Source organism: Stylophora pistillata, chromosome 9 (genome assembly GCF_964205215.1).
Source record: "Stylophora pistillata chromosome 9, jaStyPist1.2, whole genome shotgun sequence".
In the NCBI taxonomy this organism is placed as follows: domain Eukaryota; kingdom Metazoa; phylum Cnidaria; class Anthozoa; order Scleractinia; family Pocilloporidae; genus Stylophora; species Stylophora pistillata.
The window spans coordinates 31,557,017-31,572,599 of NC_142527.1; the positions used below are offsets into that span (position 1 = coordinate 31,557,017).

General features: G+C 38.5%; 1 protein-coding gene and 1 pseudogene across 1 annotated transcript; both read left to right on the top strand.

The window, feature by feature from the left end:
• The first annotated feature begins 6,629 nt into the window (after window positions 1-6,629).
• LOC111334441 (RYamide receptor) lies at window positions 6,630-9,323 on the top strand. Its single transcript, XM_088733968.1, has 2 exons — window positions 6,630-6,779; window positions 7,717-9,323. The coding sequence occupies exon 2, from the start codon at window positions 7,740-7,742 to the stop codon at window positions 8,742-8,744; it is 1,005 nt and encodes a 334-aa protein (XP_088590094.1). The 5' UTR covers window positions 6,630-6,779; window positions 7,717-7,739; the 3' UTR covers window positions 8,745-9,323.
• A 451-nt stretch (window positions 9,324-9,774) lies between these two features.
• LOC148724308 (uncharacterized) lies at window positions 9,775-13,961 on the top strand (annotated as a pseudogene).
• Window positions 13,962-15,583: the final 1,622 nt, after the last annotated feature.

A 15,583-nucleotide genomic window follows, 5' to 3' on the forward strand; every position in this document is an offset into this window, starting at 1 on the left:
TGCAGGTAAAACTGATATTTTCGTTTCCTTTTTCTTCCATCAACGAAGTCTACGAGCGCTTTCTATTTCGCCAACTCTAACTGAAGTTCTCAGATATCGTTTAGGCTGAATAATAGATGGAGTTTACCAAGCAACGGTTAATCTTTGTCGAAAACAAGGCACTTATAGGTTTTTCAATCTTTCATTTATTACACATAAAAGATGCCTGGAATTTTACGTTATCATCCCTTGGTTCATCTATGCCAACAACATTCTGTCTGTCTACACTTTCTGTGCATTGTAACGATCAACCACTAATCAGTGGAAACCTTTGGGATGAGAAAATTCTATGCAAAAAACAAATAAATGAAAACTAGGTGCATTGAGGTTGCACATATTAGAGCTTTGAAAGACGCTTCAGCGCCCAATTCTGTTTAGTTCTCGTTCTCCAGAGACAAATTTCGGAAACGTCACGATGCACGGTGATACAAAAAAATACAATAATTATTATTATTCAAAAGGAAAAGGTGTAAGCCTCCACAAGCTACCGGAAAGTGAAATATTAAAGAAAGGTCAGCCGGCAAAAATAACCCGCGACGACGGCTTGCCGAACCCTGCAAAACCTCACAACTGCCAAAACGAAGACTTCCAACGAGATATTCAGGCATGCAAGTTTTCCTTGCTGACCTTCGCTTCGAACTAAAAGCTCTGCTTACCTTTTCCATATTCAACACAAATTTCAGTTACTTATTCTATGAATTTTTTCAAACCATTTTATTGTAAGCGAGTAAATTGAAGCTCGAAATGGTGGTACACCGTGTGTGGTAACTTCTCAGTCGCCACCCTTGACCAAAGCCCATTTTCAACATCATGCGCTTTTCCAAGCAGTCAAATATATCTTGTCTTTCCTAAGTCTGTTATGAGTCCACCGAGTAAATTTTCTTTACCCCACTAGTCACATTCTCCTGCGAAAAAAAAATTACATTTAATGCATTGCCAGCAATTAATTAAGACAAACACGTTTGCGACAACTACAAATTATCCTTTGTCAGGCAGGATAATAGGAAATTTGGGATCAAAAGCATTAAGTATTGACAACTTAAGAAGGAAAACAGGAGGATATAAGGTATGGGATCTCTGATTTATGTCCGGCTCTATCTTTTTCTTTAGTTCTGAAAAGCCAGAAGATTCTTCAATTAATGATGCACCGGTACGCGATGTTTCTTTTTTTTTCCCATCCGATGTTTATCATGGTTGTAATACCTTTTAACCCTTCCAATGTAGCTGAATTAAAAATATTCCTGACTAAACCATGTTTTGATCCATAACACCAAAAAAATGATGTAAAAACAAACTTTACCCGGAAGATAAGCTTTGATTAAAAAGGTAACTTAAATTACAACTGAAGAGATCAAGAATTGTGGCCGCAATTTTTGGGTTGATCACGAAACAGACGTCTTTACTATGACTAGAAGCCCCTTCTGTTGCGTTTAAAAAAAAAACTTAGTTAGCCCAAACCAACCCTCAAATCTCCAACTTATCATTTCCCAGACGACGAGAGTTTCGTTGTCAGTTTCGTTGTCATCTTCATCGGAATCGTCGCTTGATGCAAGTGCTTTTTCTTCGCAAGGTTCAACCGTACCTGAAACTTCATTTTCTTAAACCGACGCAAGCTGTGTCATGTTTTATTACGCACAGTAGAGCTTGCGGAAGAAAGAAATTATTCGTTGTCGGTCATCATTTCAAGAGTATTTCGAGGCTAACCACAACAAATTACAGTTGGCGTACCGTATAAGATGTGCATGCGTCAATTACGACTTTTTAAAGATATCACAGCTTTCCACGACATCAATTGCTAATCGACGGAACCACTTAAAAAAATAGGAGTTTAATTATTTTGAAATTTTTTTTATCGAAATTGGATTTTACGTATGATAGAATAAAAAAAATACGCCACATATGACCTTATGTAAAACGGTGCGGGGTGAATAATAATGCTTCTTAAAAGGTTAAGACATCTACTCCGACATGATTGTTGTTCTTTTACATGCGCCTTTGTCATATCTGTTTGTTCAGCCAGCGTGTCACATGAGAGAAACGTCATTCCCTTTAAACAGTTCTGAAAAGAACTTATACTCTCATTGCCATTGCTCATTTCTGCTCAAACTTTTAATTGAGCCATCAAGGCAGCCACGAAGCTATACGCCAAAATACACTGAATCAGATTCAATTGTGGATGGTTAGTGATGTAAGCGTCATATGCATTCTTCTGATGTAATTTGAATCTTGGCAGGAGCTTCGCATGCTGTAGTTCAGTCTCTTGATGATTTGCATACCCGCAGGAGCTTTTATCTTGAGCATGAAAATAAAAATGGCGCTAACGATAGTTGAAAGATAGTTAAGTCTCTCTGATTTTCTTACTATGAGGCCCACTTCCTAGGTTTGCCTGATGCTTCAACGATTCCTCAACCATATGCTGCAGGCTAAAGAACGATTCACGCAACCCGAATGCTAATGTGACAGTAACTATGGAGACTTGAAATAATTCGCCCAGGTTAAGCTGATCATGGAGTTTTTCCGGGTCTCTTTCAACATTCAGTCAGCCGGCCATACGAATGTTAGCTGTCGCAATCATCTTGTCCAATTTTTCTTGTTTAATTATCCTAGAGATCCTTTCCAAATTTGCATTTGAACGAAAGAGAGGTCATGCGGAACTTTATTTTTTCAATTTAGCTTCCGTTCTCGCCAAGTTTTCTCCTTTTTCGCGCCTGAGCAAAAACGCGAAGAAACTTCGTCTTCAAACAGGTTGAACACAAATATTTGGGTAGTACAGCGTGAAATAATTCCGCAGATGCAAGTTTTGAAGGTAATTTTTCAAAAAGGTCTTTCCTATATCATAGCACGGCGCAGCGCCAATAACTCAAGCACAGAAACGAACTATTTAAACGCGACAACGTGATTCTCGCTGCTTCTTTCGATATCATTGCGACATGATCTACTAAAAAGAAAATTAAAAAAATTACTGTATTCCTTAACTAAAAAATTCAGGATATGTAAAGCTTCAAAGTGCCTCTGTCGATCCACCAGCCATCATACTTTAATTTAACTCTTGGGGAGCAGGGTTGGCGTAGTGGTGAGAGCGCTCGCCTTCCACCAATGTGTCCCGGGTTCGATTCCCGGACCCGGCGTCATAAGTGGATTGAGTTTGTTGGTTCTTTACTCTGCTCCGAGAGGTTTTCCTCCGGGTACTCCGGTTTTCCCCTCTCCTCAAAAACCATCATCATTTGAATTTAATTAATTTACAGTTTATTTTAGATTTACACACGACCCCAAAAGCTGTTCAGCTTTAAAACATTATCGTGTCTAAACGAAGGTGTTATTTTTGTTATTTTATCAGCAGTTGTGCCGATAAAGACTTTGTACCAAGAACATAAAGGCCAAAATTGACTAGAGAATCTTGAAGTTAAATTAAAGAAAATAACGATAAGACACTATGTCAATTCAATTCATGAAGGAAAGCTTTTGTTATCTGCCCTATTAAACAATTGTTTCCTCACGACAGACCCTGTTGGGTGTTAAAATCGAGAAATCGATGTCGGATTTCCATCAGTGAAAATAAATATATCGGGATGAAAATTCCAAGTGATTTTAATCCCTGTATGGAAAGTTATGAATTCAGGCATATATTCCTTATACGCCCGCTATTTCAACATGACAGTGCATATTTCAGAGCCATACTGAACAATTTCAAAGTCATGTATCTGTGAAATCGAGATAAGAATTAAATTGAAAAGTTCCAAAAAGCAATTTTTTCTTCTGTCATTTCAGTGCGGGCGAATTTCGCGGATGTTTATTTACTGGGAGTGCGAGACAGAAATGTCCATAGCGGAACGGAATTGGAGCGTTGTCGTGTTGCTGTTTCTATTTTCTTCAATAAATGAAGAAATTTCCTGGTCGTCTAGCTGATTTTCTTCGTCGAATTTATCTAATAAACTTGGATTTAAATTTTCCAGCCATTCTTACTTTTCGTCGCCGAAAATAGCATTCAAATTATCCGCCATTTTTTTTTCGTACCCACAATCCAATTCTTTGCTTGCGCGATGCGAGAAAACCTGTTTAACCGGTACTCTAGAGTACAAATAACGCGTGATGTTTGTACTCGTCTATGGAGTTATTTGTACTCTACGAAGTGTAGTTGGATAATAAAACGACATACTTGGAACACTGTTTTCCCAAATTCCCCCAGATTTCCTACATTTTCCTAGATTACAAATCTACATTCCACCGAAGGAAACTTTCTCTTTTTTACGTCTTCCGGTTCCTTCGACTAGAAGGTTAATTACGTATTCAAATGTGTTTTAAAATACGGAGCACCTGCATTAACACTCTGCCAGCAGAAAACTTGAGAAACTAAAAAGTCGCCTTTTTGAACTAATCTTGACTTTTCGCACCTAAAGCAGGTTTCCAGCTCGTTTTTTTTTTTTGTTTTTTGTTTTTTTTTTTTTCAAGTTGATGAATCAAAATCTTGATCAGCAGGGATTTGCTAAAGCAAAGGCATAGAAAAAACCAGGAAAGATTTATTACTCGACGTTTCGGGGTCATCGTGACTCCATTATCAAGAGACTAGTTTAAAAACATGCAAATAAGGAAAGGTACAAGAATAGCATAAATTAGACTGAACGGCTTAAACAAACACCTTGGCGCGGATGGAATCCGTTTGCACGTTCAGTGTTGGCTTACGCATGCGAATATACAACATTTCATTAACAAGGCAATCAAATTTGCCGTTACATTTCGTGATGACGTTGAATTGCTCGATCAAGCGTTCAGGCATTTCACTATTGTGCTGGAGGTGGTAGTGTTTGTAGATAGAAGATGATTTCCTTGTGTGCCCTTCTACGCGCTCGTGTAAGTGACCACGAGTATAGCCCACATACCCTGCATCACACAGGTTACATTTAAATTCATAAACGACACATTGTTGGTTAACAATAGGGGGCTTAATTTCGTGTTGCTTAAGCTGTTGATCGAGCTTAGGGCTAACGAACACTGGTTGGACAGTCACGCTTAACTTCGAGCTTAGACTGTTCAACAACAACTGAACAGTCTAAGCTCGAAGTTAAGCGTGACTGTCCAACCAGTGTTCGTTAGCCCTAAGCTCGATCAACAGCTTAAGCAACACGAAATTAAGCCCCCTATTGTTAACCAACAATGTGTCGTTTATGAATTTAAATGTAACCTGTGTGATGCAGGGTATGTGGGCTATACTCGTGGTCACTTACACGAGCGCGTAGAAGGGCACACAAGGAAATCATCTTCTATCTACAAACACTACCACCTCCAGCACAATAGTGAAATGCCTGAACGCTTGATCGAGCAATTCAACGTCATCACGAAATGTAACGGCAAATTTGATTGCCTTGTTAATGAAATGTTGTATATTCGCATGCGTAAGCCAACACTGAACGTGCAAACGGATTCCATCCGCGCCAAGGTGTTTGTTTAAGCCGTTCAGTCTAATTTATGCTATTCTTGTACCTTTCCTTATTTGCATGTTTTTAAACTAGTCTCTTGATAATGGAGTCACGATGACCCCGAAACGTCGAGTAATAAATCTTTCCTGGTTTTTTCTATGAATCAAAATCATCAAAAAAATCGAAGAAAAAATTGGTTTAAATTACAGGAACGGACTGTTAATGGCCGTTTTGTCATATAGTCATTTTTGTCGATCGCATTCCATTTTGAACGTTACCTAATGTAGATATCCAGTACAACAACTTCTCGACGCAAACTTTCTTTTAAAAGTTGCTCCAAACAGAGTGCGTTATCTTTTACTGTCTTATCGCGTAGAGTTTGCGTTTACGTGCGTGTGAAATTCTCACAGTGACAGCATGTGCAGTACCTCAAACGCCATTGACAACCGGTTAGTGAAGGCGTTTGTTATGGTGGGGATTAGAGTTTCATGTAATAGGTCCTAATTCAGTGGATAAAGAAGCAATGGCAGAACGAGGAATCGTGGTCGTTTTTAATCAAAAGCATTTGGTCTCGTTTCCCAGAAACCTTGAATGATCCGGAAAATCGAGGCTCGTATGTCGTTGCTTGGCAAAACGAGGAATCGTGGTCGTTTTTAATCGAGAGCTTTTGGTCTCGTTTCCCAGAAACCTTGAATGATCCAAAGCAATTATCCCTAGATTCATTACGTTAGGGGTTACATTCTTACAAAAATAGTATAACCCTCACACACATCATGTAACATAAGACTTGCTTCAAAGCCAAATAGCTACCAAACGTTGTTCGTTAGTTTGACCTCTGCCGCATTTGAGCTTTAATTAGTTTTTCAGTAGTGACTTTCAAAGCGGAAGGCACAAGTCCGTGTTGTACGTGGATGGATTATAAATATGAGCCATGTTGGATTTCAATTCATTTTAAGCCCCACGCATGCAAACATTTAAGTTTGATATTCCTGTCCGGCTGTCTCGAGGAGATGCGTGCCCGATACCCGCATTAATATTCAAGACAAATCATCTTGAAATGTTAAAATAAAGGACTGATCAGGATTAAACTCAGTAGTTCATCAAGTTCATCAGTGTCGGGCTTCTGAATTTTCAAACCGTTGGACGAGGGAAGCAAGGTTGTCAAGCTTGTCTGGAGGTATACGGTGTCTCTTAGTCTACATCAACCTGAAGAAACACTCGGATCATTGAAGTTGAAATGTATTTATTTTCCTTATTTTCTCTTCCTTTAGAGCTGAGATTACAAGTCTATAAGGTGGCAGTGGTCTCCCATACATTCTATCGCAGGTACATTGTAATGTATTGTCAAAAGGCAATTAACGCCTCTAAAACTCAATAATTTAGAAGAGAATAAGTTGATGTTGAAAAGCGAATTCAAGAGGAGATTGATTCTCTGTCTCCAAAAACATTCTATACTGTGCCATTGGTGTCTTTACATACTACATCGTTCATTATTAAAAACTAGATCATTGGATAATGCTATTCAAGACTTTTTATTGGCTTGGCCATTATGGTATATCAGCCAATATACCATAATCTACAAATATGGTAAGCGTACGTGTCAGCTTAAAATTAAAAGAGAGCTAAAAATTTAATAAAACTTAGTAATTTAATTTAACGTTTTTAATAAAAACAATTATTCCACTCGCGCTTGTTCGATATGAGATGATTATAGCCAACGAGGCGCTACGCGCCTCGTTGGCTATCTATCATCTCATATCCAACGCGCGCTGTGGAATAATTGTTAATTATCTCAAGTGCTATTTCTGTTCTACCAGGTATTAAAGTGGGAATGAAAGATTAAGTGAAATGAAATCGTTATTGCCACTGCTTCTTTCTGGTAATCTCTACTAACTTAGAGTCTAAACCGAAGCATTACCTTCACTTTGATTCTTAGATTCATTATCAGTCACAAAGTTATAATTGTTTATCAAGAATCTCGAAATGTGTTTTTGCTTGCCTGTTCCTGTTTCCAGCAATTCCTTCCGGCCTTTTCACTGCTCCGTTGACGTCCACGAACATTGGTCTAAACCAGAGTGAGCTTGATTTAAAAAAAAAAAGTTCTTATAAGTTTTTCCCTATAAATTCCCAATCGATTCCTCTCGCTGCGTGTGGTTCATTTTATCTTGAAAACGAGGTTGCTATCAGATAAGATTTAAGGGCTACGGCTGTTAACTGGTGATTCATCAAACAGTAATATCAGGGTCATCTTATCTAACTTTAGCAACAGAAAAAGAGAAACCGAAGATGACGTTAAATGAGACCGAGGTGGGTATCCTCACAGTCCTGTACGCCATCGCGATGCTCGTGGCATTTGCAGGGAATGGTTTCCTCATCTACATCGTGTGGAAGAAACCTGAAGTAAGATCGCTGACAAGCTTCATGTTCGTCAACATGGCCATCGCTGATTTGCTGGTGACGTTGGTTGTGATGCCCTGGTCGATTACCCAGCTCTGTGCAGACGGTTTATGGATGATACCAGGAATATTTGGAAAAATCACGTGCAAATTTATCGTATACACTGGCTTTGTCACTATAACAGCGTCCATCCTCTGCCTGACATTCATGTCAGTCGATAGGTACTATGCCATTGTTCATCCCTTCCGCCGCCATCTTTGGTTCCGAAAGCCTAAACTGACAGTACCATTTATTTGGATCTTGTCACTGGCCTCTATGTCCATTTTCCCTGTTGTTCAAACTGTGGAAGACCACAATTCCGAATGTATGCTGTCTGTTTACGTTTTGGGTGATCCATACAGGGCCCTGCGAGGGATATACCTCTTCCTGGTAGTGGTCAACTATCTGATCCCTTTGAGTGTTATTTCTGTCATTTATACTATTACCGCACGGAGGTTGTGGTTCCATGTTGCACCTGGAGTGGAACATTTGGCAGGAATCCGAGAGCAACTTGAAACCTCGAAGAGGAGAGTGGTTAAGATGCTCATCATTGTTACCTGTGCCTTTGCTCTTTGCTGGCTCCCAGCACAGGTGGTCCACATGAGATATGTCATGCAAAAATGGAATATTCATTTAACTCCTCAGCCGATTGTCGAGTTTGTGTGCTTTTGGTTTGGTCACGCCAACAGCGCCATCAATCCATGGCTGTACATTTTCCTGAGCACTAAGATCAATACGGCATTTACAAGAATCTTCAGGAGAAAAAGCAGCCGGTCGCCTCTGAGTCTCTGTGTCAAACCTTCAAATACCGTTTTGCCTGAAGACCAAGCTGCCCAGGAAGAATCAACATTGTAATCTCTGTCATAACATGAACCATTTATCACCAGTCTTGGTAATTATATCTAAAGCCAAACCTGCTTAAAACTTATTGAAAAACATGAACCATTTATCACTAGTCTTGGTAATTATATCTAAGAAATCCAAAATTGATTAAAACTTAATAAATAATATGACCCCATACATACGGTGTGATAAAGGTAATGAGCTAAGTAATTAATGTGAAATTGATAATCTGAACTGATTTAGACAACTGCTCTATCAGCTGCTAAGAATAAGAGAAGGGATCAGATTTTGTTTTGTTTTTTTTGTTGTTGTTCTCAATTTTGACAGCAAGTTATCTCTGGAGGTAGTTAGAGTTTATAATTCAAAGCTATTATGCAAACTTGAATTTTTATCAATAATGTAAAATTAGTTGTCGTCAAACTAGGTATTTGAGAACTGTTTACCTTGGTGAAGGTACATATCATAGTAGTGAAAATTTCAGAATTGGCCGGTAAGTGCACTCCCGAGAGCACAATTGCCTTGTGCAGTATATACTAAGTTGGTTTGTTTTATTTATAATTTCGCATTGATAATAAAGAATCGTTCCCCACAGTTTTACTAATTATACATAAAAAAATAATAGATTTAGTGCCTGTGATCCAAGTGAGAGCGGTTACTGGTGACAGAGAATAATTTCGCACTAAACTTTTTAATTTCATTGTAACTCTATTCCATGCGGTTATGAAAATAATCATCTCACTCGTCAAAGTAAAGACAGGTTGATAATTGACCCTTTAACTTAATCAAAACTTGCATATTTTACAAGTTATTTCATTGGAAAATTTTTAAAACGAACTTTGTAGTAGCTTTAATTCGTGACAGACAAGTGAAATAAAAGCAAACCCATTAGACTAAGAAATCGCATCTTCTATCTACTTGGAGTCGAGCGCCCTAACCATCTTGTCACCCGTTCTCCTAAGGGGGCATTCTGGTCAAAAAATTCAAAAATTCCCAAAAGAAATGTAAAATTTTTTTTTATGGCCCTAAAGGTCACTTAAGTTTATCGATGTTTAGGATGTAATACTCTTGCCCAACAAAGAACGCTTTTATCAAAAAAAATCCACATAAAGAAAGGTCTCTATTGTTTTGCGTTTCCGTTACCATGGCAACGAAAGCGAAACCAATCAGAATTTCAGCTAAATTTACAATGGAAAAATAAAAAAATCTTCTGAATTGAGTCTGTGGGATCCAGAAGTCCTAGATCCACGTCCATGGGTCTAAATTTTCCGATTAGAGCCTGGCTACTCAGCTCAAGGAGCCAACTCGTGTTGCTCCATAAAATCGCTTTGCGTCGCCATTGTTTATATTTCGTATACACCCAAAATATCATTGTTATAATGCCTAAATATGGTTCAAAACAGTCGACTACTCAGAAGAATAAGTCAAGGAAGAAAAAAGGCTTCAGGGGAGTTCAAAAACAAACTGTTTTGAAAGCAAAAACGCGTGACCAGACTGCAACTGTTGCTGTCACATTTGTTGGCGAAGAAGATGTTGTACGTGAAAGAATTCCTCCGCCCAAAACTCCAGCTTCTTCGCGGAAACTAGGTGCCCTAGAACAAGAATCATCTGATTCCGAGAGTTATGAATTTGAAGAAGTAGTAAAAGGCTATCGACTTGTTTCTATGGACAGTTTGTTGAAGTTTGTTCGTAGGATTCACTCGCGTGGACCATGTTCTTCAGGTGTGTTATATAATATTTTCTAATTTTCTTTATTTGCGAGCACGTAATGTTTGTCTGTGGCTATACTATAGTGTCTTACATATAATTATTTTATTTTAGGCCATGTTAAGCTCATTGAGAGAAGCGTTGAGATTTGGTATCAGCAGCTCTTTGTTTGCTAAGTGCAATGAGTGTGGCATGGAGGAATTTATGGCTACAGGAGAGCATGCTGGTGATCAAGAGACCCCAAGAACCATCCAGGGTAAAGATATCAATAGAGGAGTAGTTTATGCTGCTTTTGAGATGGGAATTGGTAGAGAAGGGGTGGCTAAGCTATGTGAAATCCTAAACATGCCATTCAGCATTTCCATAGACACATGGTATAACCATGAGGAAATTCTTCATGCTGCACACGACAAAGTCACCAAGGAGCAGCTTAAAGCCAATGCGAATGAAGCAAAACAAGTTGCAATAGATGAAAGAACCTTAAGAAATGATAACAGCTCTCTTGTTGATATCCCTGTCACCTTTGATTGCACTTGGTCGAAGAGGGGTTTTACTGCTAATCATTGTGTTGGCTTTGTGATATCAGCAGCAACAGGAAAGGTTATAGATTTGGAAGTCATTTCCAAAACATGCAATCAATGCTCTCAAATGCAAGCTAGATTGGATGAAGAGACATTTGATGAGTGGTTTGCAGAGCATCAGCGTGATGGCTCCTATAAAGGCTCAAGTCCCAGTATGAAAATGGAATGCGCAAAGAGATTGTATGGGCGCAGCATGGATTAAATTTCCGCTATAAGTTTATGATCACTGATGGTGACTCTAAGTCCTATAGTGCTGTGTGGAATATTTATGGTGCCTGTGAAACCTGCAATGAGTATGAAGTACTTGAACATACTGACAAGAAGTATATCTCTTGGAAAGAGTCGCTTGCTTATATCAAGTGGGAGGATGAGCACCTGCAAGGAACAGCTCACTGCAATCGCATCTTCAAGCTGGACTGCGTAGGCCATGTCCAGAAAAGACTGGGCAAGGCCTTATACGAATATCAAAGGACTTCTGTAAAGATGGCAGATGGAAAGTCTATCAAGGGGAGTAATGGTAGACTGACTAAGGTTGCCATTGAAAAACTTAAAACTAATTATGGCAAAGCCATACACAACAATGTTAAAACAGGAGCTCTCACAGCAGCACAGAAAGACCAAGCTGTCAAAGATATGCAGACAGCCATCACAGCTGGACTATATCATTCTCTTAAGATAGAAGATAAGGAGAGGCATCAGTTTTGTCCAAACAATTCTTGGTGCAAATTCAAGAAAGGATTAGCCTGCAAAGACAAGCCTCATCATCTGGATGCTGTCTTTGAAGAGCCATTGCTAAAGAATTATGACAGATTAAGTGAGCCAGCATTGTTGCAAAGGTGTTTGCCTGGCTACACAAACAATGCCAATGAATCCATCAATTTTCTTGTTTGGAATAAGTGTCCAAAGCACAAGTGGCATGGATCAAAGAGAATAGGAATGGCGGCAAATGCTGCTGCCCTTCATTTTAGTTGCGGCGCAACTAAGAAACATGATGTTATGAGGGAAGCAGGGCTTGTTGTGGGACAGCATACAACCAGAGCTAGTGAAAGAAGAGACTCAGGAAGAGTAAAAACAGGCTGTGGCAAGAGTGCAAGAAAAGCACAAGAAATATAGGCTTGCAAGAAGACAAGCAAAAGCAAAAGAAGAAGAACTCCGAGTCAGGAGAGAAGGAACGACGTATGAAGCAGGCGGTTTTAATGACATCGCTCCTCTCAGAGAGCCTCAAAAGAAAAAAAGGAAGAAGTAGAGACAGTTAGAATAGATGTGAGTAGTGTATCAATGTAAATTTGTGTGTTTATGTAAGTCAAGGGGCTCCAAGTAGCATCTAACTATATTGTTCATTTTTAACTTGCGTTTCTCAAATTTTGTAAATTTTGTTGTTTTTGTACTTGCCCTTTAAATATCTTAAGAGCATTTCAACATATTATCACCATATTTTGCACAATTATAATAGATATTATGGTTAACAAATTTATTGAGCCTTTTTTGAAAATTCCACATAAAACAGAAATTACATATGATAAATAAATATGATAAATATTCTCTGGCGACAAATGGTTGCCATGGTAACTACAGTTGGCAAAACCCCAAAAGGCTCAATTACTTTGTAGAGTCTGTTGTGTAAGTGCTTTGTACCAAGTTACAGCTCTATAGCTCTTTTAGAACACAAGAATTTCAAGGGGAAGCTAGAACAAGTAAAACATTGTCTCCGGAATTCATTAGTTAATAATGAACTTCGTTAAAGATTCTGGTGTCTATTGATAATGTTGTCTTAATTATTAGTCATTGATTAATGCATGTGCCAAGTTTTGACTGTTTTTTCTCAATTTTAAATTTTTTATGCATTATGTTATATGCAAGTGAATTTGCCCCAAAATGTAACCAGAATGCCCCTATTTTCCTTTCATGAACGTGTTTGTTGGTAAATAATCCCCACTTCCCTACGCGGAAAAAAGTTAATGAAAACCGGGCTGCACTGTTCTTGTTCCTCTGAGCTAAATTTTCGAAAACTCCTCAATTTCAAAGTTTGGACTGTTTTTATCAAGCAAATCTTTCATAATTCACGATCATTAGAATTACTTTTTAAGGCGTTAAGAGAGGTATATTTTGGTTTCATCATTCGTACCATTCGCAATGATGAAACACAATCCGGCTTTCGTCACATTTACCTATGCCACCAGAGGATATACAGTCTCAGCGAAATCCATGTGAGAGCCTGGGGCGCCGTTTGTTTCGTTCGAATTCTATACGTAGGCAAGACTAAATGTCTCAATTTTGAAAGTTTGGATGACCCGTAGCAGGAAGTAGAAAAGGGTAGAAGCTTATGCTGATTGTTATTCCAATCCTTCAAATTGGCAATGGGTAAATAAAAAACCAAGCTGTAAAGGAAAATTTTGACCAAGAGCGAGACATTTAACAAGATTCAAACCCATGCAAGACTAATGATAAACATGGTGGCTTCAAAGGTAATGGATGACAGAAAATGGTTCCGTCCTCGTGTACCGGTTCACAAGAGCCAATACAAAAGACCAAACAATATACAATAGCTAACCGATAACTCCTAAACAAAGAAAGAACAATGGTAATTCCCTTGTGAACCGGTACACCAGGACAGAACCCAGGAAATAGTCTTGCATGAACTTTGTAATTTTATGAGTAACTAGATCTCATTCGAGCATGTAAATGATTTGTTCACTCACCAAATAAAGAGAAGTTGTTAATTTGTCTTTTTTTGTTGAACCTTTATCGTAATTCAAATTTAGTTCAACACATATGAATGACATCTATTAAAAAATTAATTATAACATAACCAAAGTAAAGAGCGCGCTCTGATTGGTCAATTTAGCGTCCTCCATTTGCCCATGGGTGTACGCTGCTGACGTGAGCAAATGCAAAGACTATTTTTCCGCGCGCGCTTTTTTTTTTTTCTGGACGCGTAAGATTTGTTAAATAAAAGGGAACTCTTTAGCTACAATGTATCAATGTTATGTTATAAAACAAATGGTAAACACCACAGCGTACACTATTCAGTTATGGATGCACTTGGGAGGTTTGCTAAGCACTCAAGAAGCTAGAGTCGCTCTCGGCTATCGCCTCGAGCGACTCTTACGCTTCTTTCGTGCTTAGCAACCTCCCGCGTGCATCCATAACTCAATAGTGTACGCTGTGGTGTTTACCATTTGTTAATTAGGACTTTTATCAAAACACACCTGTCCGGACGAATATTGGCAAAGTGACGACGCAAATTAGCCTAGACATTCAGTAGGCAGGGATAAAATAGTTAAATTCAGAGTATAATTTTACCTCTATGGCAATACAAAGATAAGAGACTTGCGCCCAACGTTTTCAGGAACAACTTCGGGCGGTATTCAGGACAGAGGGCACAGTTTTTTCCCCACATGAACTGATCTAGGATGGTGATAACATTTTTATTTTTTCCTAAAACTTAACGAAGTTCTTGCCAAAAGAACCAGAATGATTTAGGGCTGTAATTACGGCAAAATCATCTATAAACGGAACAATATTTTAGCTAGTAAATGATAGTTAAATCAGAGGTAATGCAAATTAAAGAATGACCGGGGCAAGGTTTCATCGAAACATGTTTATTTGCGTAATAAAGGTGACATCAAAGGCCCCCAAACAAAATTTGAAAAATGTTTTTGTGGGTACCTGTCACGATCTGACACCTGTCAATTAGAGAGCACGTAAGAGCAAAAAGCGCGTGTACACTTTCGGAAAAGAAAACGCTACCGGCCGGTTTCCCAAACAAACTCAAGTTCATTGGCTATCGCGACATTTTTTTCTACAAACAGTAAATGATCTTACGGAAAGCGTTATTCACTTCCATCGACAATTGATGTACGAAGATTAACCTCTCTGCTCAGTCAGGAAATGGCATGAAAGTAATTGTAAGCAAATTCAAATGTATGTTTGGAAGTTGCGAGAGTTTGCTCGTTTGTTTGCGTGTGTAAATCTGGTCTTTCTTCAAACGAAAACTCAAAGTACAATGAGACACTTAAACTAAACCCAAAGAAATTTAATGCAGCTTTTTACCGTTTAATTTCTTCGCTTTCTGTTGTAAAAATTTACGGTACAAATGTTCAAATTGAATGAAGGGACTTGCAAAGACTTACCGAAAGCGTATTTGTAGTGGAGCTGAAAGCTTGCTCACCGTTTACCAACAAGCAAATCCATTTGAAAGAAATCAGATATTAAATCAATGAAAGTTCCCTCGAAAAATTCAATTATAAAGAAATACCTCACTTTTTAACTTTCTCAGTTTAATTAGTTTTTTTTTGAAGGATTTAAATCAATTCCAGACGGTTGTTAGGGCGCGTGTCAGCCCATTTTTGACAATTTGCCACCACATATCATTTCGAAACCAAGATTCTGAATCCAGTCGTTTATAATTCAGCTTCTCATATTAACCCTTTAACTCTTATGAGCGACCAAGACAGAAACTCTCCTAACAATATCACCAGTATAACAATCAAGCGGACAAGTATAGTGAATGAGAGGAAAAATATATTCAGGGGATTCTCAGTTGATCCAAAACCAAATTCTCCA